Source organism: Mya arenaria, chromosome 13 (assembly GCF_026914265.1).
Source record: "Mya arenaria isolate MELC-2E11 chromosome 13, ASM2691426v1".
Lineage (NCBI taxonomy): Eukaryota > Metazoa > Mollusca > Bivalvia > Myida > Myidae > Mya > Mya arenaria.
This window is the reverse complement of record NC_069134.1, coordinates 5,232,318-5,253,907: the sequence shown is the minus strand read 5'-3', so window position 1 is coordinate 5,253,907 and position 21,590 is coordinate 5,232,318. Positions and strand designations below refer to the sequence as shown.

At 35.0% G+C, this 21,590-nt stretch overlaps 1 protein-coding gene and 1 long non-coding RNA gene across 3 annotated transcripts in view; one reads left to right on the top strand and one right to left on the bottom strand.

Annotated features, from left to right (window-relative positions):
* Positions 1-623: 623 nt before the first annotated feature.
* On the top strand, positions 624-5,507 carry LOC128214783 (uncharacterized). Its single transcript, XR_008257972.1, has 2 exons — positions 624-1,131; positions 4,212-5,507. It is a non-coding gene; the product is annotated as an uncharacterized LOC128214783 (long non-coding RNA).
* Positions 5,508-18,916: 13,409 nt separating this feature from the next.
* The window catches only part of LOC128214797 (nardilysin-like), a 29,014-nt gene continuing 26,340 nt past the window's right edge, over positions 18,917-21,590 (bottom strand). For both annotated transcript variants that reach the window (XM_052921454.1, XM_052921453.1), the window contains 3 exons: positions 21,031-21,147; positions 20,573-20,665; positions 18,917-19,207 (listed from right to left, as the gene is read on the bottom strand). In XM_052921454.1, coding sequence (XP_052777414.1) covers positions 19,037-19,207; positions 20,573-20,665; positions 21,031-21,147 — 381 coding nt within the window. In that variant the 3' untranslated portion in view covers positions 18,917-19,036. The remainder of the gene's footprint in view (positions 19,208-20,572; positions 20,666-21,030; positions 21,148-21,590) is intronic.

Sequence of the window (21,590 nt, the reverse complement as noted above, 5' to 3'; positions counted from 1 at the left end):
TGTGCGTTTCTATTTTACAAAACTAAGGTTCCTCTTGTTCTTTGGATTGTATACAAGACAGGATGTGTTTTCACCAAACCAGACACTCCGAAAACACGTTCTTGCCTTGTTTTAACGGATGTTAGGAGACACAGGCAAGTCAGTAAGTAAGTCAGGACAATTCGAACATAAACAATGATTAATGACGAACTACAAGGATGTATTATGGAAATGATGTGTTCGTTTGCCTACCTTGCAAACCAAGTATGTTGGATATGCTTTTCAAATTAGCCCAAAAACCGTTTGTAAAAACAAAGTTTCAATTTACTTGAAATATTTCATCTGAACACATTTACGTCTTAGTAAATCATATTTTTTTTATTCACTGCAAGTATATTTTTATAAATGATTTATGCGGTAACTGTGTTGCTTGCTTTTATCTGGATGCATAGTAAGTTCATAAGGAGGACCTTAAATATATAGCATGCTGGATATGCTTTTCAATTAAAGCTTCAGTGTTTTCCTGGGTTATTGGAATATTTCAAATTCGTATACTTACATAACACTTCATGATAATAGGATTCCTTGGCCTTGAGTTTCCACTTTATAGACATTTTCTGCCAGACTTCACAGATGCGGCCAGATTCGTAACAAGTGGTCTTACCTTTTGCTTGCAGATATCGAAGTGGATGTCGCAGTATGGCACTGTTGCCGCACAGACGCTGTGCATCAATAGATTTAACACTGCTGCGTATGTTCTTGGAAGCGAAAGCCCGTGCCAGGTCTTCGAGTGTTCTTCCGTTATACGATCACATTGTTTTAGTAGGTATTGGACGTGTGCTTGAAACAAATGGATATTATCTGCCAGTTTATGACGTGTAATTCGTATAATTAAACGTATTAATTCAGTTATTGAATATTTCCTGAAGTCTGCTCCTAAAGTTCACATTTCCGCAGCAACCCTGAGACGTATTTTATAAAAAATATTACCTTAGAGTCGACGTAACGTAACGTGATGAGCGTGTGTTCGGCGACGGCAGCGGCGTCGTCATGTCCGGTGCGGCGGCAGTCTCGGAGCTCAAGCACGCGCGCCAGCACGGTCGAGCAGCACTTCTATATTGACAAAGGCGGAGTAAAGCCCGTCGATCAGAGGTAATGTACTTTGGTAAAATAATTTCTTTAATATTGTTGAAAATAAAATGGACTATGTGTATCTGAGTTTGGTTTGTGGTCAATGAGCCGGACAAGTGGGTTTGCTCTGGGTTTCACACTCTCGCGTATAATCGTGTCAACGAGAGTGATGGATGTTGTAATTGATCATGTGTGTTATAATCGTTGTGTGTACGCATTTTTCCTGTCGCCACAAGCTCCATGAGATACAAACGGCACATTTGGTTTATATATTTAATGATTGTGAAGGTATGCCAGGATTGTCAATAACATACAGCTGGTCAAAATAAATATAAAATGAACACCTTAAAGTATAGTTATGTAAAGCAGTTTTTGTCTTATAAATGTACAGTTTTTGAGCTTTTAGTATCTGAAAAACTATAAAAACATGCTCAGTAGCCAAAAGCTTAAACATAAACCCCGTTTAATGGCACAGGGTAAACGCCAAAGACATAGGACACAAAAACAAAACATCACAAAACAGCAGCACAAATCCATTTATGCATATCTAGAATCGGAAAACACTATTTAGATTATCAGACACCCAATCCCTTTGTAAACACACAACAACTGTTCGCTATTTCTTCAGCTGATCAGTTTTTTTTTATTCTTATTTTTGAAATTAAAAAGTGTTGAAATAGCTGTCGGCTGCATTTGCCTCGTAATAGTTGTTCTGTGGTGCTTTTAATTTGAAACCTTTTCCAGAAATTGACAAAAAAGTAGCGTATATGATTATACTTTAAATTGGCAAAATATTGCTCTTGGCGTAATGTCAGTGCAGACCAGAATGTTATGTGGATATTTATTTCGATGTAAGATTTCACGGAGTGATCATTGGTTTCAACAGCAATATGTTCATAAAAGTAGCAGTGCCTTGGTATCTGTAGAAATCATTAAAATAATAATCCGCAATATCACTATTATTTAAATTGATCTATGTTAGACTCCAATCAGAAAACTGAGCATCATCCTCTTTGATATATTGTGAGACCTGGCCTAAATTAAACGCCAAATAGACATATTCCTATTTCATCTTTCTTTTTATAATACTTTAATTTATTCTTCTTCTAATATGTTTAATCAATTCATAAAAAATAAATTATTCTTAAATACAGGTAATTGCATTTGAAGTCTCAGATCCAATCATCCGTGTTTAAAACGTAATTTAATATGACCTTGAATAATAAAAACTTCATTAATACTAACTGCCTCTCATGCCAATTGTTATCTGTCATAACAGGGAAAGGAACAGCACTTGTTTAATTCTACCGTTCCAATCCTGAAATTTGATTACGTGTTTATATTGAAATGGTGTTTGTTTTTGCTCAATAAAATTTGTTTAAACTAAATACACATACACTTAAATATTTGAAGAGCCCTTAAAATATTTATCTACAATTACAGATTGCTCCGAAAGATTTTATGATAATATCAATTGATTTAGAAATCGCTGATTATTTGAAGAGGTCTTCAAATCTTTCAGTTTAAGTAAATTTGGCCATACGCCTACAATGTGGACATAAAGCTAGACCATTTCCAAGGAATTCATGTCCTATTTTATAGTTACTCTCAAAAATCGGTCAGATGCCTCCGATGTCCGAGCTCAAGTTTTATTTCATTTGATTTCAAACAATTTCACTGTTAGCTATATGGAGGCCACGATACATTTGTATAATGTTGTTCAACGAAGTCAGATTATAGGAAAATATAACCAAAACGTAAGTACATTTCGAAATACCAAGCTCAATAACATAATAGGTCAATATTTCATTCCTTTTTTTTATATGTCGATTTTTTACGAAATTGAGTATATTGTTCAATACTGTGTCAAAGTATACAATGATGTTAACAGAATTCTTGTTAAACTTTCAAGGTGAACTATTTCACGATGTGTTATTTTTAAGCATGTTCTGAACAATCAGACAAATGTGTTATATATGGTATATGGCTTTACATTTTACATTATATATACATATTAACAGTTTCTCCGAAAAGCTGATTTGCACAAATGAGGAAAAGGAGAATTCCCCTTCAGTACCAGATGAATGCTTTCTTCACAGAATCCCAAAAGATGCGTTGTTCGCGCAATAGAAAATGATCCAATACCATGGGCCGAATATTAATATAACTGTTAACCATAACGTATTCGTATTGGTGTGTTTATAGGCATTACGGTAAACAACTCGCTTACGTTATCAGCGGCCCCGCATGGCTTATTATAGCGTTTACTTAGCGTTGTCGGCATAAATGTAGTGTTTTAAATCAGTTAAAGATGTCCCTTTATTGCAAATGAACTTAGTATTTCTAGTTTTTGAAATAATAAATGAACATGGGTCAAACGCAACATATATAGCCTGCCGATCGGGTTCACATATCAGAGAAACCGACTGCCGCAATCAACGACCAGGCGTATACTTTCACGTTCATGTTGGACTAACTACTAAAAAGGCGGGCAAATATTCCCACAAAACATCAATACATGTACAGTTTGAAATGGTTTCTTAGTTTCACGTCAAACGACCAATTAGAAAACAACAGGGGGTACATTTTTAGCCGATGAAATTGCAGATATGTTATCATTTAGTACTAGGCATTATTACGAATTTCAACTTTTGAGGGTGTTTCAATGTCCACCTTCTGCTACTCATCCGATTCACACTCCCTGTGTCAGAATTTTCGTTAAAAGTGTGTCAGCTAATGAGGTTGTGTTCTAAGTTAGTTAGATTACCTGAAGTAAAATCTTAATAATAAAGGAGGGGTTGTTCACGTTAATCATTCAGATATTACTTCAAGTCATCTAACTATTACTTAAACGTATTTTAAAAATAACACTCGCAAGAACGACTCATTACAAACAAAACTCGTTCAACGGACTGTTCGAAGCCGCTTTTCGCTCAGTTATTTGCAAACAGTAAGGTGTCTTGATGCGTTTGTTTATACTAGTAAACAATTTAGGTTGTTGTCTAGATAGTCTCTTGTTGATCATCTGATCCTTGTGCCGTTCATCAGGGCCAGTCCCTGAGGCTTTCATTTCATTCTAAACTGCCTTTTGTCAATTTCAGGAAGTACAGCACGATTTCCACATCACGACCCTCCTCTAGTTCCAGTTTGTGCTGCGTCATTTCCGTTCTTCTCTCCTGTATTATGATTGGTTGGAGCGAATCGAGACAAGACTTTATTGCTTGACACAGGACCAATAGAAACGAATGGTTTAAAAGTATATGCTCATGCTCAGACAATGTAACGGACATACTTTTTCATAAACCTGTGTTAGTTAGGTTCACGCATTTTAACAGCATTTTTTCTATAAACGTACCACAACACTATATGTTACCCAGTGCACTTACTCTTGAATGGCGTTTATATGCCCAGCATTAACCCATGGTGCAAATATGTCCCGGTGTGCAAATATACACAGGTGGACACATTTCGGGTATTTTTGGACGCGTTTATATGGCAAATGTGAAAAATGGATATCATGAAAATAATGCAAACTGTTTGTGCTGAAAAGTGTGTTAAACATAATGGAAAAGCTATTACTAATATATGAATGGAATATACTTGCTTGTACGCGATATTGTCTTGCAGTTCATTTGTGATACCAATAAAGAAATGTGTTAGTCTTTTGAAGCAAATATTGTCAAACTGTCAGAAAACATTTAAAGGGTACGAGTTCGATATTCGCTATTTAATTCTAAAACAAAATAAGAATCAAGCATGTGTTTAAAGTTGATAACTACAAAGAATCCGCTGAACATGTGTGAGTAGGTGACCAATACCTACACAAATCATCTAAACACGCATTGCTTTGATACATAGTACCAAAAGTAAATTGACAGGTTCAATCTTCTCTGGGCAGCATGCCTTCTAACCAAATTACACTTCATAATGACCTGTTAATATCGTTCTGCTTCCGCGCAATATTAGGATTATTGATTTATGTTTAAACTTTGAACTTCTGGGATTGTTTCTGAAGGTTTTCTTTTAAGTATTATAATCAATGGGACTGGAAATTGCAGTCACTTCAACGTCCTGTCTCCTTTCACCCTTACATACACTTTGAATCGAAAACGGAGACACACGGCGGGGTCAAGTCATTATTTAGCCAGTGGGCGCGGGTTGACCAACACTAAACCAACCTCAACAAATTTCAGAGGGTTCACTGGTTAGCTGTAGAATCATTGAGCCGGCTTGTTTACAACATTTTATAATCTAATAAATACTCTCTACGACTGGTAATTTCTCGAAATTGTTTTTTTTTTCGTTTATATATACAATTCATTCAATTTTGCATTTTTATTTCATAATGTCTGTAGAATTTGTTTATTCGTGACGCTTGAATAAATGAACACAACTTTTTCAGTATTTTGACCAACAACAGCGCTTCAAAGCGAACGCCAAAGGGTCGTCTGTTGCATAGTTTAACAACTATGAAAGTCATAGTTATAAGCCTTGCTTTACATCTATGTATTGTCACTGGCGACACATGTACCAGTTTTCATTGAAATATCTTTCTCGTTTTTTTTTAGTTATTATAATTATTATTAAAAAGTTATTGCACGACGCCAACGCAGACGAGGCCGCTGACGACGACACCAAGGCGATCACAATAGCTCGACTTCTTATTTTCGACAACAAGACAAGCCGATGAAAATAAATCTGGTGTCATGGTCTCGTTAATATTAGCAACCTCAACTGTCCACAACTAAGATAACTTTTTAACTATATGTACTCTGTGTTGAAATGGATCATTTGCCTTCATTTTATAAGATCAGATCCATATTGACCTTATATTAAGATAAGCTAATATTCTATTTGTAAGACATAAAGCATTAACAAACATTTTTCTGGGTTTTATTGATGTTTAAAAATCTAAGATGAAGAATGTCCTTGTCATGATCTTCAAGGTTTATACACTGTATCTTTAATTATTAAAGATATTATCATTAAAGACCCAGCATGATCCATGTATATGTGGGATTTTAAACGAAAAGCAAGTGAACAACATGTACATGTGTATGAATTATAACGCATAAAATGTGTACAATGTTCCATGCAAATTATATAATAGTTCTTTTAGTTATGATCAAGTTAGAATATTGAATGACGCTGAAAATGTAGGACATTATGGTAAAAATTGCACATCATTTCCATTAATAAAAACTTATTAAGAAAGCGCCTGTGTAAGTGTTTGACTCACGAGGTGCTTATTGTTACCGTCCATGTCGACAATGTTATTGGTGTTTGGTAACGCTCCAGTAGCAACAATTTCCACCCAATGAAACTTGTTATGCATGGCTGGACATGTGTGTTTTCTGATCCCCACACTTCAAGACCATGTGTCAATGAGTGTACACATATAACATTGATATAACACATGTTATAATTGTTTTTAAAAAGATAAGTTTAAGAAATGTCTTCATGCATTCTTTTTAAGACCATGATTTTAAGACCAGTTCAAATAAAAGGCAAAACTAATCCACATAATCCACGGTCCAAACAGATTAAAACAAATTTAGACAACTAAAAACCGCCATTGTATCAAGATGTCATTTTTGTAGAAGTTTTAAGAGTTCCTAAATGTAATAATATTCTCTATGGCAACAGCTCTCGTCTGATCCTGGTCAACCAGGCACTTTACTATATAATATGTATCCTCAATTTGCTTTCATTCGACAAGCCTCTGACTCTGCTTTCCAACAACCAGGTATTAAATGAGAACATATGGTCAAAACAAATAAGTGAAATCCTTCGGAATCAATTCTAATAAAAAACCAGTCAGACATCATGAACAGTATTGACTTGTCAGGACTAACCTAAACCAAAATTTTAATAACATTACAGCAGATTACTACTTATGCTAAACCAGAATAAGAATAACATGAGAATGGAGTTTGTTTGTTTGAAAATTTCTAACAGCATACAAACCACTGAGAATAAGATTATAAAGTGGAAATTTCCCTGGCGCCGGGCATTTCTTCTTCCATAGAAGCTGTGGGGCAAACATCCACACAGACTGGCGAAATGAGGGAATTGCCAGGCACAAACAATTCAAACAAATGGTTAAACAAAATCAGTTACAACCAAGATGAGGCCATAAGTCTTGTCTCGGGACATGTTTAAGGGCTAACAAATCCTGGTTCATATTAGTATTCAGATTTTCAACTCTCAGAAACTAGTAATTTGTGAATGTAATACAAACCATATACAAAAATTTTTAGGTAGGGAAATAATTTGGATTCTAATGCGAGGTATATTTTTTACCATTGTTAATGGAATGTTCCGCCAGTCATATCCCGAAGAAAGATGCTTAGATATTGAATTAATTATGAATGCATTATCAATAACAATACTTTTACAGCTGGAGATGAGGAAATACATATATGTTTTTATCAATTTCTTTTTTTTCTGTCCTAAAAGTGCATCCCATTCGTTAATATTTAAAATGAGGAACATAATCTAACATTACTGCTTTCTGTCTTAAAAAGTATGATATAAATTTATGTTCGAAGTTAAAAGCGTCAGATCATAATTTCCATGACACAATATTGAACATTTTGTTAAGCCAAATGGGGAACATATAAGCCAGGTTTAGAACATTTCTCTAGAACGTGACATTTGGCCCTTGTTAATGACAATGAAAACAAACGATCAAGTACGTTTTATATAAATACCAGATCTTAGAATAAATTAGGCTCCCTAGCAGTCCCGTTGGAAGGTAGGCATAAAATAGGGGAAAGTTAAAGAGCGTTCAGCAGTATGTTGTCACCTTTAAAATCATTTTAGTGTCTTATTCCCATTTCACCCAGTCTGTGATGAAACTAAACCCTGATCAACAGTTTTATTTCAAATCGTTGATAAGTTTAAAGCAATCATTTAAATCAACAAATCACAAAAAGTAGGAACAAATGGGGTTTAGGAGCAGCGGTCGCAAAATACATACGTCTTATTGTAAGGACACCAAGTGTGGTGCTAAGTGCTTGTACGTTATGCCAGCTGAGAGAGCTGAGAGAGCGGACAGTGTAAATTCAGTTTTTGCCAATTCAAATGTCATTTCTCTAGAGCGACTTAGGGCCGAGATATTCTGCCCATATACATTCTGAGTAAAGTTCGTGATGATTGGACAAAACAAGTAATTACACTGGGCAATATGTATATGAAAAACTACAGAAACAAGCACAGTAGTCGAAATTTCAAACATACCCCCCCCCCCGTTTAATGGCACAGGGTCAACGCCAAAGATATAGAATAAAGAACCAAAAAATCACAAACCAGAACGATGAAACAACAGTACAAAACTTCACAAACAATATAAACATCAGGGGTGTGTATCAAGGATTGTTAGGTACTAAACCGCCGTGGAACGGTCAGTAAATTGCAAATTACTGGGGGGGGGGGGGGGGGCTTAACTAGTTTGTGTGCACAACTTCACTCTTATCCAACCCAACAATCCCAAACAAAGTATACACGTGGTAAAACGTCAAAGTATGCATCAACGTGAGGAAACTTAATAATAAAACAATAATAATAAACGTACAATTCAGAGTACCTAATGCAAAAACCTTTTTGAAATATAAGATGCAATTATTTTTTGAAACTATCAAAATCTCACACAGTCTTTCTTAGCAAATAAAAGATTAAAAACGGTGTAATCATAGACGGATTTTAGGTTTGTCTTCATTTTGTTTCTTTATTTGATCAAGTGGCAAAATTCAATCATTATTTAACCCAGAGCTTTGGACTTTATTGAAAATGAGCGTTATGTGACCGGCTATATGTACACCAAGTTTCATTTAAATGTCTTGAACAATTTTAATTAATGCCTTCCAGAACCAAATCCAAGTCCAAATATATGGTTTCTTGACAAAAACCGAAATCAAGAAAATAGGAATTGCTCGAACAATAGTAATTGATCCAATACCATGTGCCGAGAATTAATATGAACTTCGTACATGATATCTTATTAGCTAACCTAGTAGTGTTATCTGACATGAAATACACGAAGTTGTTTTGTTTCCTACCGTTACCTTCAAACCGGTATTTTCTCCGTGAATTAATGGACCGCTCGGCCATTACTTGTCTTGGCGATAACCTCGAATTTTAGAAATAAAAAAATGTTGAGCAAATTTTAGATAAACAATGAACATTCTTATGTCCAATTTGCGATAATTTTAAGAGACACGAAATTTTTTAGCCATTCTTTCATGTCAGCCAGTTGCCTCTAATTCCCGATCTCGATTTTTATTTGCATTGTAACACATAACACATTAAATTATCTCTGTAATAATTCTGGCTATGCTTAGTTGTTTAGGTACAAACTGAACGACAAATCAAATAGTATATACACTGCAGCAAGTCTTAGACAGTATATCCTACAATACAGCTTTTACGCACCTAAAATACATGCTGTGCGTATTTTCTTCTTTCAGGCTACCAAAAAGGTTGAGTTTCCAAGAATGCACTTGAGCTTTACATCTTCGTGTAAGGGTAACCTACTCAGTGGCGTTGCGTTATTAATGGACCCGTAATGCTGATTTCTAGAAAGCAGTCTTGAATCAAAATGTTAATTATTATGATAACAATTAATTGCTATGGGAACATCCAGTAAATCGGAAAAAAAGTTTTTGTTAAATGATCGCAATAGAAACCTCCAGTGTAAAATTCTGGAAGCGAATGTCAAAACAAACATAAAATTGGTTTGCAGTCCTTGCCGTGTAGTATGCAAACCAGCATCATTGTTTTGTAGTTTTCCCACAATTTGCAAGAATGAACGGCAATAAAGAGACTGAAAAGGAAGTTTTTGCAACCAAAAAATCATCCTTAAAATGTTTCTTATTTGATTGCACTAGCATATTAAGTATCTCCCTTCCCCCTGTGGTATTGGGAACATATCTTGCAAGAAACTGCAATTGATCGTCTCCTTTGTTCTATAGCATTCATATTCTTTGAATAAATAGCGGACTTTCCTGTAATAGTACAAACAAATTTACGAGAAAGCCCTTTTTGTCATTAAGATTTTACAACATATGTTCCAAATGATTTAGATTGTAATCAGTTTTCAGCAGGCTGGCAACTTAATTATAGCGTCATGTCTGTTAATGCAATTTTTAACGATTAAGCACAATACTTATTGGAGGACGTTTTGTGATATATTTGGCTTGAAAGGAAGGTTATACAACTGCTTAACATTAAAAGTGAACAATAATCGACTTAGTCACCTGTTCAAATGAACTTCATACAGTGCATAAAGTACTTAACTCGTATTGCGTTGTTTGAAGATATAAACTATAAAAACAAACTTGCTAAAAGAGCTTGTTTAAAAAAAGCACGTGTGTTTTTGTTGTTTGCTACTTTGTGTTGCCATCTTAAATGTATTAAAGTCCCAGTAACACGTAGGATTAAATAATTAAAGAAAAAATGAATAGTGCGAACTGGAACACGGCTGTACTTATTGAAACAGGATAGATAGCAACGAATGCTTAATAGGATAATATGTGCATGCTCAAAATATGTCACGGACACAAAACCTGAGTACAAATTATGTCACGTTCACTCATTTCAACAGTATATTTTTGAAGACAGTAGGTTGTTATAAACGTAACAAAAAATTTTGTGGCCCAGCAAAGTTACTCGAGTATGGCATGTATATGCCCGACATTGACCCATAGAGCAAAAGAACACGTGTGCAAATTCGGGGTATTCTTGATGCGTGTTTATGGCAATTGAGAACAATGGATATAATGAACAAATTGTCAAAATTATGGGTTAAAAAGTACATTAAATTTAGTGATAAAGCTATAACTAGCATATTATTGAAATATACTCATACGCCATATTATGTTGCAGAAGCTTTAAGAATATAATAAAGAAATTTGCGTGACTTTCAAGTATGCGTTCATTTTGACAATTTACAGAAAATTGAGCGTGCATCGAGACCGAAGGCCGAAACAACTTGCAGCATTTTCTGTAGATCGCCAAAATGAAATTATTTAGTGTTCGCACTTATTTGACCCACTAGCTCCACCCTTTTGTGTAGTCACGTGTTATTTTGGCGCGAAAGTTAAACAGCATAAGCGTTAGTTTCATTGATTAGTTGTCAATACGATTTGATAGCTGTTTACACATCACTTTAATATTCTGGTTCATTACGGAAGCTTTAACAACCTTAACTGTTAATCATAGTTACTTCGCGCATGCGCATAGGGCAAAGCGATCTATGAAAAATTGACGACTGTACCAAGTCACGTAAACCGACGAAATATGCTCTATATTGGGTAGTGTTAATTCGGGTATGACTTTAGAAGATTTTGTTTTTACTTATGTTATGTGGGGCTTGCGTTTAGTGGACATGATTAAGTAGCTACAATTAGATACAAAATAGTTCACTAAGATGAAATAATAAACGACATCCCATTTATATTAAGTGTTTATGAAAGGACCACAATTTGAGTTGAATTAGCTCCAGTTGGATTTGAACTTCATCTAAGGGAAACTTCAAGGTGACTGGAAATTACAGTCCATTCATACGACACCAAGGCTGTTAAAATACCTCGACCCCAGTGAGCGGAAGCAGATGACGATGCCGGCAACACCAAGGCTGCCACAAAACCTCGACCCCTGTGAGCGGACACAGATGACGATGCCGACGATACCAATGTTATCACAATACCTCGACCCCTGTAAACGTACGCAGATGACGATGCCGGCAACACCAAGGCTACCACAATATCTCGACCCATGTGAGCGGACGCAGATTTCGAAGCCGACGACACCAAGGCAATCACAATTTCTCGACTCCTGTGAGCCGCGGACGCAGATGACGATGCCGACGACACAAAGGCAATCACAATACTTCGACCCCTATGAGCGGACGCAGATGGCGATGCCGACGACATCAAGGCAATCACAATACATCGACTTTGTTTCTTCGCAAAACAGACAAAAATATACCAATGGATAGGCTGTTCATGTCTCATTTATATTCACAACATAGACTGCCCCTGAGATAACCTTCAAATGATAGACGATATGTACTTCTCTCTCAGTTTAAATGAACCATTCGCCAGCATTTAATGAGCTCAGATCCAGAGCTTTATGAAGACTAAATTATATTCTTTTATTAGACATATGAAACGACAAACTCTTTAACTAGGATTAATGAGTTTGTAATATGCACCATTCCACATGCTACCCGATGAATAATCATTTGTCCTTTTCCTGGCCATCAAGGGTTATACATTGCAATTTAACAATTATTGAAGGCCAAGTTATTTGCCATGCTACATATATGTATGTTGGTACTGTTGCAAGAAACATGTGTACTTGCTTCCGTGCAAACTATACAAATTGACTTTTTAGTTATGATCAAGGTTCAGATATTGCATGACAATTGTTAAGGCTTCTTGCTCAAAGCAATCGGATCGGGAAATGGTACATTAGTTATTAATGAAAATTTAAATTGACGTTTTTGGCTCATTGATACTATTGTCACTTTTCAGTGTCAGTGTTGTTGTTTTTTGGTAACACTCCAGCAGAAAAAAAAATCAAACCAATCTCAATTTAACTGTTTTATGAGTTACTGTGTATTTTTTAAAATTGTTGCATGGTCACCAAATCTGACACAGGTGTTGTCTCTCCCCCAAGTTTCTAGACCATGGGTCAATGAGTGTAAACATATAACACTGTTATAACTAGCTGTACATTTTTTGTTTAGAAATAGCCAAGTTTAACAAATATCTTCACACATGTTTGGTCAAAATTGAGAATACAGTGTTCGCACTCCATAGGCCACGACTTCAACCCAGTCTTCTATAAACTTAGTCAGAATGCTAAACTTTATGATATCTAGACAAATTGAATATTATTCATGTTTGGTAAAAAATAGGTCATTCTATACATGCCATATTATTGAAGGCTTCGCCAATTTGCTTAGTTAACCAGGTCATTTTGCCCTCAGTTACTGGTATATAAGCATTAAGATAATTATTAAGTAATGTCAGATAGGCATTGACGTCATTAATAGTAATACACTATGTCACCAGGTTAATGGTTCGAGAATAACACAGTTTTCACCTTGTTTGGCTTGTTTAAGACTACAGTTTAAAATGAAACTTATGTTCATCACATATTTCTGTTTGTATAATTGCTCATCAATTTTGGTGTGTTAAACAAACAACATTCCATTCATATTGTCATCATATTGACAGTTCCAAAAATGAATCTAATCCACATAAACAAATCCAAATAGTTAAACCAAATTATTAACTAACAATAAAGTTTATAAGGCAACTAGAAATCACAATTGCATCAAGGTGTAATTTTTGAATAAGGGAAAGTTTTAAGAGAGTTCCTGAATTTCCGAATATTCTCAGCAAAGCTTCACTCAGCAAGCCTCTGGCTCTGCTTTCCAACAACCTGGGAAAATAAGAAGATATGATCAGAACAACTAAGTAAAATCCTAAGAAATCAATTCTAATCATAAAACCTGTCAGATACCATGAACATTATTGACATATCATAACTAAGCTAAACCAGAATATTAATAAATTGAGAGTGGAGATGTGTTTTTTTTTTCAATTTTCCAACAGCATCCAGCCCTCTGAGAATTAGGGAATAAAGTGGAAATTTCCCTGGCGCCAGTCATTGTTATTTCCACAGAGGCTGTGGGGTAAAAAATGCATACAGACTGGCGATATGAGGGAATTGGCAGGCACAAATCATTCAAATGAAAGATGTAGGCTTGGTTTAACATTATACAAAGCGAACACATATTCTGGTTTTAAGGCATGCATCTGGTTATACATAATTATTTGCAACTAAGAAGAGGCCATATATCTTGTCTCGGGACATGTTTAAGGGCTAACGAAATCATGGCTAATGTCAATATCCATATTTTAATAATGCATAACTGTCAGAAATTAGTAATTTGTGAATGTAATATTAAGCATATACCATATTTGCTAGGTTGGGAAAAATATTTTGATGCTAATGCAATGTTTATTTTTTACCTTTTTAATAGGAATGTTCTGTTATTTTTTTTCTGAAAAAGATGCTTACATATTGGTTGGGAAAAATATTTTGATGCTAATGCAATGTTTATTTTTTACCATTTTAATAGGAATGTTCTGTTATTTTTTTCTGAAAATGATGCTTACATATTGAGTTAAACATGAATGAATTATCAATACAATACTTGTTCAGCTCTAGATGAGGAAATACATATACTTTGTATCAATTGAAAGTTTGTTTTATGTCCTTACAGTGCATCCAATTCGTTGGTATTCAAATTGTGGATGTAAATCTAACATTAATTTTTTTCTGTGTGATTTAAATGGGTGTTCAAAACGTCAGATCATAATTTCCAAGAGACACTTTTGAACATTTTGTTTAAACAAGAGTAATAAACTCTTTGAACATGTGACTAGAATGAGACATGACTAAATATTTCATATGGCCCTTGCTAATTACATTGAAAAGAGGACAATTAAGTACGTGTAATATTAGTACCAATTATCAAAATAAATTCAGGTTCTCAAGCAGTGTCCCGTTTAACGGTAGGCATAAAATAGAAGCTTTAAAGAAACAATGACAGGAGAAAGTAGGATTTTTTTATACAACAAAATGTAGGAAACAAACATTAGTTGAAGATCAATATGTTTCCATCTTTGCAATCATCTTAAAGCTGCACTCTCACAGATTGAACGTTTTTACAACTTTTTTTTTGTCTTGGAACGAGCCATTTTTTGCGAAAATCCATGGAAACAGATTATATATGACTGCTGACAAAAAACTAGTTCGCAGATTTTTATATTTAAGTTCAAAAATTTATGTTTTATGCATATTTCTTAAAACGTTAGTAACGGTTTAAGCCATAAAGCATTAATTTTGAACGGAAATATGAAAACCTGCGACCTGATTTTTGTCAGCAATCTTATATCACTGTTTTGCAGATATTTACGCAAAAAAATGCTCTTTCCAAGACAAGATCTATGAGAGAGCAGATTTAATGCCTTATTCCTATATCATCAAATGTGCGATGAAACTAAACCCTGAACGACAGTTTCAAGTTGTTGAATAGTTTAAAGCAATCAAATAAATAATATTTTTTCAAAAAAATTAGGAACATGTTTTAAGATGAAGTAGGAAAACAAGGTGGCATTAAAGAGTGCCAGCAGTGAAAAAATACATACGTCTTATTGTGAAGACACCAAAGTTGGTGCTAAGTGCTTGTACGTTTAGCCAAATTTTAAGAGAGCTGACACTGTGAATACAGTTTTAGCCAATTCAAAGGTCACTTCTGTAGAGAGACTAAGGGCCGATATATTTTGCCTATTTACCACCTAAGTAAAGTTGGTGATGATTGGGCAAAAGTTCTGATAGGACAAGACTGATTTTATGTATTGTTTTATTACGTTTTGTTTTTCATTTGACCAAGTGGCAAAACTCGACAATCATAAACCCACATCTTTAGACTTGCTCATCGTCGGATATCCCTGATAGACACTAAGCTATACTTCGTTGTGTACCGTGGGCAAATTGGCTAAGAACATCTCGTAATCATGATTGATTGATGAGGCAGTTTCATTGGTTCCGCAAAGTACCAGATGCTTTACGGTTGTCAAATATTCTGGCGATTGTCTGAATTGAACCTGGTCCGCCTTCTCAGTACACTAATATTTCACAGTAGTCAAGAACACACGGCCACGGAGGCTACTGACATTGTATAGTTATTGAACAATATTTGAGAGTGACATGCGAATTCATTGAAAGAGGAGTTGCCTCATGAATATTCATTAAAACGAGATTTTGTCAATCAATTGTCCCACGGTATGTATGAAGTGTAACGGAAGAAAGTACCGTGGTTGCCGAGGATGGACTTGCTGGACATGTGCGTTTTGTGACTGGCAAATGTACATCAAGTTTCTTTTAAATGTCTTGAACAACTTTACGTAATGCCTACCAGATCCAAATCCAAATGAACTGTTCATACCAAACATATTGAAACACATTAGCTAACTTAGCTGTGTTTTCCGACAATATATACACAATTGTGTTGTTACTTACCGTTACATTGAAACCGGTTGTTCTCCCCGAGTGCACAGGCCGTGCGGCGATAACTTGTCTTGGCGATAACCCAACAATTTAGAAATAAACAATTTGTTGAGCAAATTAAGAATGAACTATGATCACTATTATGTCCAATTTGCAATCATTTTACAGACATGCCCATTCTTTCATGTCGGCCAGTCGCCTCGTGATTTCCGATCTCGATTTGTATTGTAACGCAAAACACATTAAATTATATCTATAATATTTGGTTGTGGTTTGTTGTTTAGGTGCAAATTGAACGACAGATCATATATTGTATACAATGCAGCAAACCTTGGACAGCATATTCCACAATACAGCTTGTACGCTCCTCAAATACGTGCGAGCATTTCCACCGTTCAGGCCTCAGAAAAAGTTTCCAAGAAAGCACTCGAGCTTAAGTAATTCGTGTAGGGTAACCTACTCAGTGGCTTTGCGTTATTACCGGGCCCGTTAAGCCGCATTGCTTTGACATATGGAAACATCCCGTTAATTGGAAAAACCTTGGTCGAATGATCGCAATAGAAACCTCAATTAATATATGAAAACTTCTGGAAGCAAATGCCAGAAAAACAAAAAAAATGATATGCAATTCTTGCCTTGAAGTTTGCAAACCAGCATCATTATTTTATAGTTTTCCCACATTTTGCAAGACTGAACGGCAAAAGAAGAGACTGAAAAAAGTTTTTTGCGAAATATCAGCCTTAAAATGGTTCTTATTTGATTGCACTAACATATTAAATCTCTCTTACCCCCAATGGCATTGGGAATATCTTGTGCAAGAAACTGCAATCGCTCGTTTCCTTTGTTCTAAACATGTATATGCTTTGAACCAATACCGGAGTTTATTGTAATAGTTCGAACACATTTGGGAGAGAGCCCTTTTTGTCATTAAGATATTACAACATATGTTCCAAATGAATTAGATTGTAATCAGTTTTCAGCAGGCTGGCAACTTAATTATAGCGTCATGTCTGTTAATGCAATTCTTAACGATTAAGCATAGTACTTTTTGGAGGTCATTTGATGGTATCATTGGTTCAAAATGAAGGTTATATTTATAACTGTTTATCGTTGAAAGTGAATAATCGACTCAGTCACCAACGCCAAAAAACTTAATACAGAGCATGGAATACTTAGATCTTTTTGCTTTGATTGAAGAGATAAACTATAATAAAAAAAAACAAGCTATAAGCTATAAGAGCTTGTTTAAAAATGTACGTTTGACTGTTTTGCTACTAAGAGTTTCCATCAGAACAGAACAGATAATAGATGTGTTGAAACCCAGTACCACGTAGAATAAAATAACGAAAAAGGGACAGTGCATTAATAAGTGTTCGTATTTAACTATATCCAAATGGGCCTGATAATGGATCATAGCTCGTTGCAAACAGTACGTGAACATTTGCAGGACTCTTTCAGAGGTTTTAGACTGGAGAAAAAAACTAGAGAAAATCTGAACATTTTTAAATGAAATTTCACATGAAGAAAATAACGCTCATGTTTCTAGAATAAATGTGATGCAACCTTTTTCGAATGAAAATAATATAAATGTTGTTTAGTAAAAATCACCAATTTAATGGGTCAATCCTAGTTATCCTATTATCTCCCCTTTCTTCAGTTGAATATAATTTTATCTTTCAGTTGCAATATTTAGTGAAAAGAACAGTGTACGTTTGATTTTGTTCTTTGAAAATATATAAACCATTACTATTTACTTAAACCAATAACAAAAAATGAAAATCATTAGTTTATAAAACAACATAGATTTTTTTTTTGCTTTAAAGAGAATCACGTGATATACAAATTTAGTATAACTTACATTCAATTTGTTACATATTACAATTGCGATTAAGGCATCTTTTTTATTATCCTAAGGTGTTTAAAGATATCAAAATAGTTATAAGAAGTCATTTGGACATACATTCAAATTCTTTTGTCATCACTAAAACATACTTGGGCTTCAATAAACACTGTTTGCAAATGAACTCGAAAAACTTGAAGTATTAAATGATCGTAGGTCGAAACATATAGCATCAGTATAAAGCATGTCGATCGACTTATCGTATCAAAGAAACCAGCTGCCGCAATCAACGACTTGGCGTATACGTTAACGTTGAACTTACTACTAAATTCTTTCAACGGACTGTTAGAAGCCGCTACTAATGCGATATAAAGTGACCGTCTCTTTGTCGGAAATCGTAATGTACGTTTCGCAAACAGTATGTAGTGTGTTCGATGCGTTTATTTATGCTCGCCATCGAACTAGAAACAAACTTGGTAGTTGTTTAGACAGTCTCGTGTTGACCATCTGATCCATGTGCCTTTCAACAAGGTCACAGTCCGGCCAATCCGTGAGGATTTTATTGGATTCTAAACTGCCGTTTGGCAATTTCAATAAGAACAGCATGATGCTTTTGACACCATGGGCCCCATACAGCTCCGGTTTGTGCAGCCTCATTTTCGTTCTACTCTTCTGATTGGTTGGTGCGAACTGTGGCACGACTTTGTTGCTTAAAACAGGATCAATAGGAACAAACGCTTTAAGATAATATGTTCATGCTCAAAATATATCATGGACACAAAACCTGAGCACAAATAATGCAAGGTTCACGTATTGTTCATCACATATTTCTTCGGTAAAATTGATTAATAATTGCAGTGTTTTAACATACAACAATTCATTCATATAGTCATTTTATTGCCATTGTCATAAATTTATCTAATCCATTCAAACGATAGTTCAAAAGCAACTAACAAAAAATTTCAATTTTAAAGATGACTAGAAAACGCAATCGCATCAAGTAGTAATTTTTGTATAAGGAAAAGTTTTAAGAGAGTTCCTAAATTTCTGAATATTCTCTATGGCAACAGCTCCCGCCTGATCCGGGTCAACCAGACACTTGACCGTGTGATCTGTATCCTCAAGATGCTTACACTCGGCAAGCCTCTGGCTCTGCTTTCCAACAACCTGGTATAAAATGAGAACATATGATCAGAACAAATAAGTGAAATCCTACAGATTCAATTCTAATCATAAAACCTGTCAGATACCTTGAACAATATCAACAGAACAAAGCTAAACCAGAATTTTAATAACATTAGAGCAGATTCTTTTTTATCAAATTTCCAACAGCTTCCAGCACTTTGAGAATGAGGAAATAAAGTGGAAATTTCCCTGGCGCTAGGCATTGTTATTTCCACAGAGGCTGTTGGGTAAAAAATCAACACTGGCTGGCGATATGAGGGGATTGTCAGGCCAAATCATTCAAACAAAAGATATAGGCTTGATAACAATACATAAATTTAACATTATACAAAGCCAGTCTAGATTATTCTGGTTTTGAGGCATGGATATGGTGAGATTGAACCATTTGCAACCCAGATGAGGTCATCAGTCTACCGTAGTCTCGGGACATGTAACAGTGCTCAGTGCTCTCACAAAGTAGTAATTTGTGAATGTAATACAAACCATTAACTATTATACAGTAATTGTTAGTTTGGAAAAAATATTTGGAATCTAATGTATGGTATGGTTTTTTTTCAGGATATTAATTTGGAATGTTCTGGTATTCATATCCTGAAGAAAGATGATTACATATTGAATTAAACATGATTGAATTATCAATACAATACATCAAAAATAACTTGTTCAGCTGAGGAGATGAGAAGATATAAAGATACATATCATTTTCATCAATTCAAGCCAAAGAAAAATATATTTTAGATTTTTACTCCATATCACTCAACACTGTCTGAATTTGAGTGAAATTGCCTGCCCCAAATTTTTCGTTTGACAAAACAAATCAGTCTACGTCAGAAGCAGATGAAAAATGGAAACAAATGTGCTCAAATATAAGTGCATCCCATGATTTTGTCAAAGTGTGGATGTGAATCTAACATTGTTTTCTGTGCTAAAAGGAATGATAACAATGTATATTCATAACTTTAGAATATAATTGACAGACACTTTATTGCACATTTTAGAACATAATTGACAGACACTTTATTGCACATTTTGTTTGGCAAAATGAACTTTACACTATGCACATTCCCTACAAAGAGACATGGGTAAAATTCATACGGCCCTTGCTGAAGATAGTGCATTAAGTACTCTTAAGGTACCGCTGGGTCTACCAGTCTACATTACCTGTATGTGGACTTGGCATTGATTACTCCCGAGGTACTGATGGGTGTACCAGTCTACCTAACATGTATGTAGACTTTGCCTTGATTACTCCTGAGGTACTGATGGATGTACCAGTCTATATTACATGTATATAGACTTTAAGTTAATTACTCTCGAGCTACTGATGGATGTACCAGTTTACATTACCTGTATGCTGACTTTGCGTTGATAATTCCCTAGGTATTGTTGGGTGTACCAGTCTACCAGATCCTGCTTTGTAAACGTCTTGATAACGCCAATCTGGGGACAGAAAGGCAACATAACACATGATAGTCACAAAGTAACAGTGTGTTACATTTTACTACTTAGTATTTAAATGAAAGAGAAACAGTTCTCTCCCTTAGCCAAAATCTTAAATGAATTAATAATGGCATACTGCAGTAATTAATTAGTGGAGTTAAACAAAGCATTATACAAAAACATATTATTTGAATATCAATTGGAAATTCTAATTTGCTTTGCAGGAGTGTAAAAAACATACATTCAAAAGGCAATATATTCATAATACCTCCTAAAATCTGGTTGTTTAATGACTTTCACAGTAATTCTAAATGGGTGAAATATAACTACATTGTAGTAAAGAATTATATATACTTGCTAAATACCTCAACAGCCGGCCTGTCAAACACATACGTCAGGTTGAGAATCTCAGCCCAGTATCTCCCGACCTCCTCCTCCAGGCACGTGTCCTCTGTGCGCCGTGCTGTTATCTCGCTCTCGATCTAAAATATTGTACAACTTTCAGGGCATACCAGAAAGTGAACCATACACAACATCACATACTCTATAATAACAATACTTGAATAGACATAATGGGATCATTCTGTCCATTTGCACATCACTTACATTCATTTTCAAATTGGTTCTGTTATCAGGATGGCTTTAACAAATTTGGTAGCTGACAACGCATAATCAGAAATGATTGTCCATCCGTTTCAGACAGGTTTAAAAAAAAACAATCACAAATGCCCTATGAGAACACCAAAGCAGCATTTATTTATATAAATCACATTTTGTGATCAACATCAGTGGAGGGTCATAGTAGGAACATTACCGGTATACATTATTTGTGAACCCCTAATAATGTAGTTTTCAAACCATTGTAATTTGTGACAAATCATTTCTGGCAAGGTGCAGGGCTAGTGTTCCCTGTATGATTGTTTAT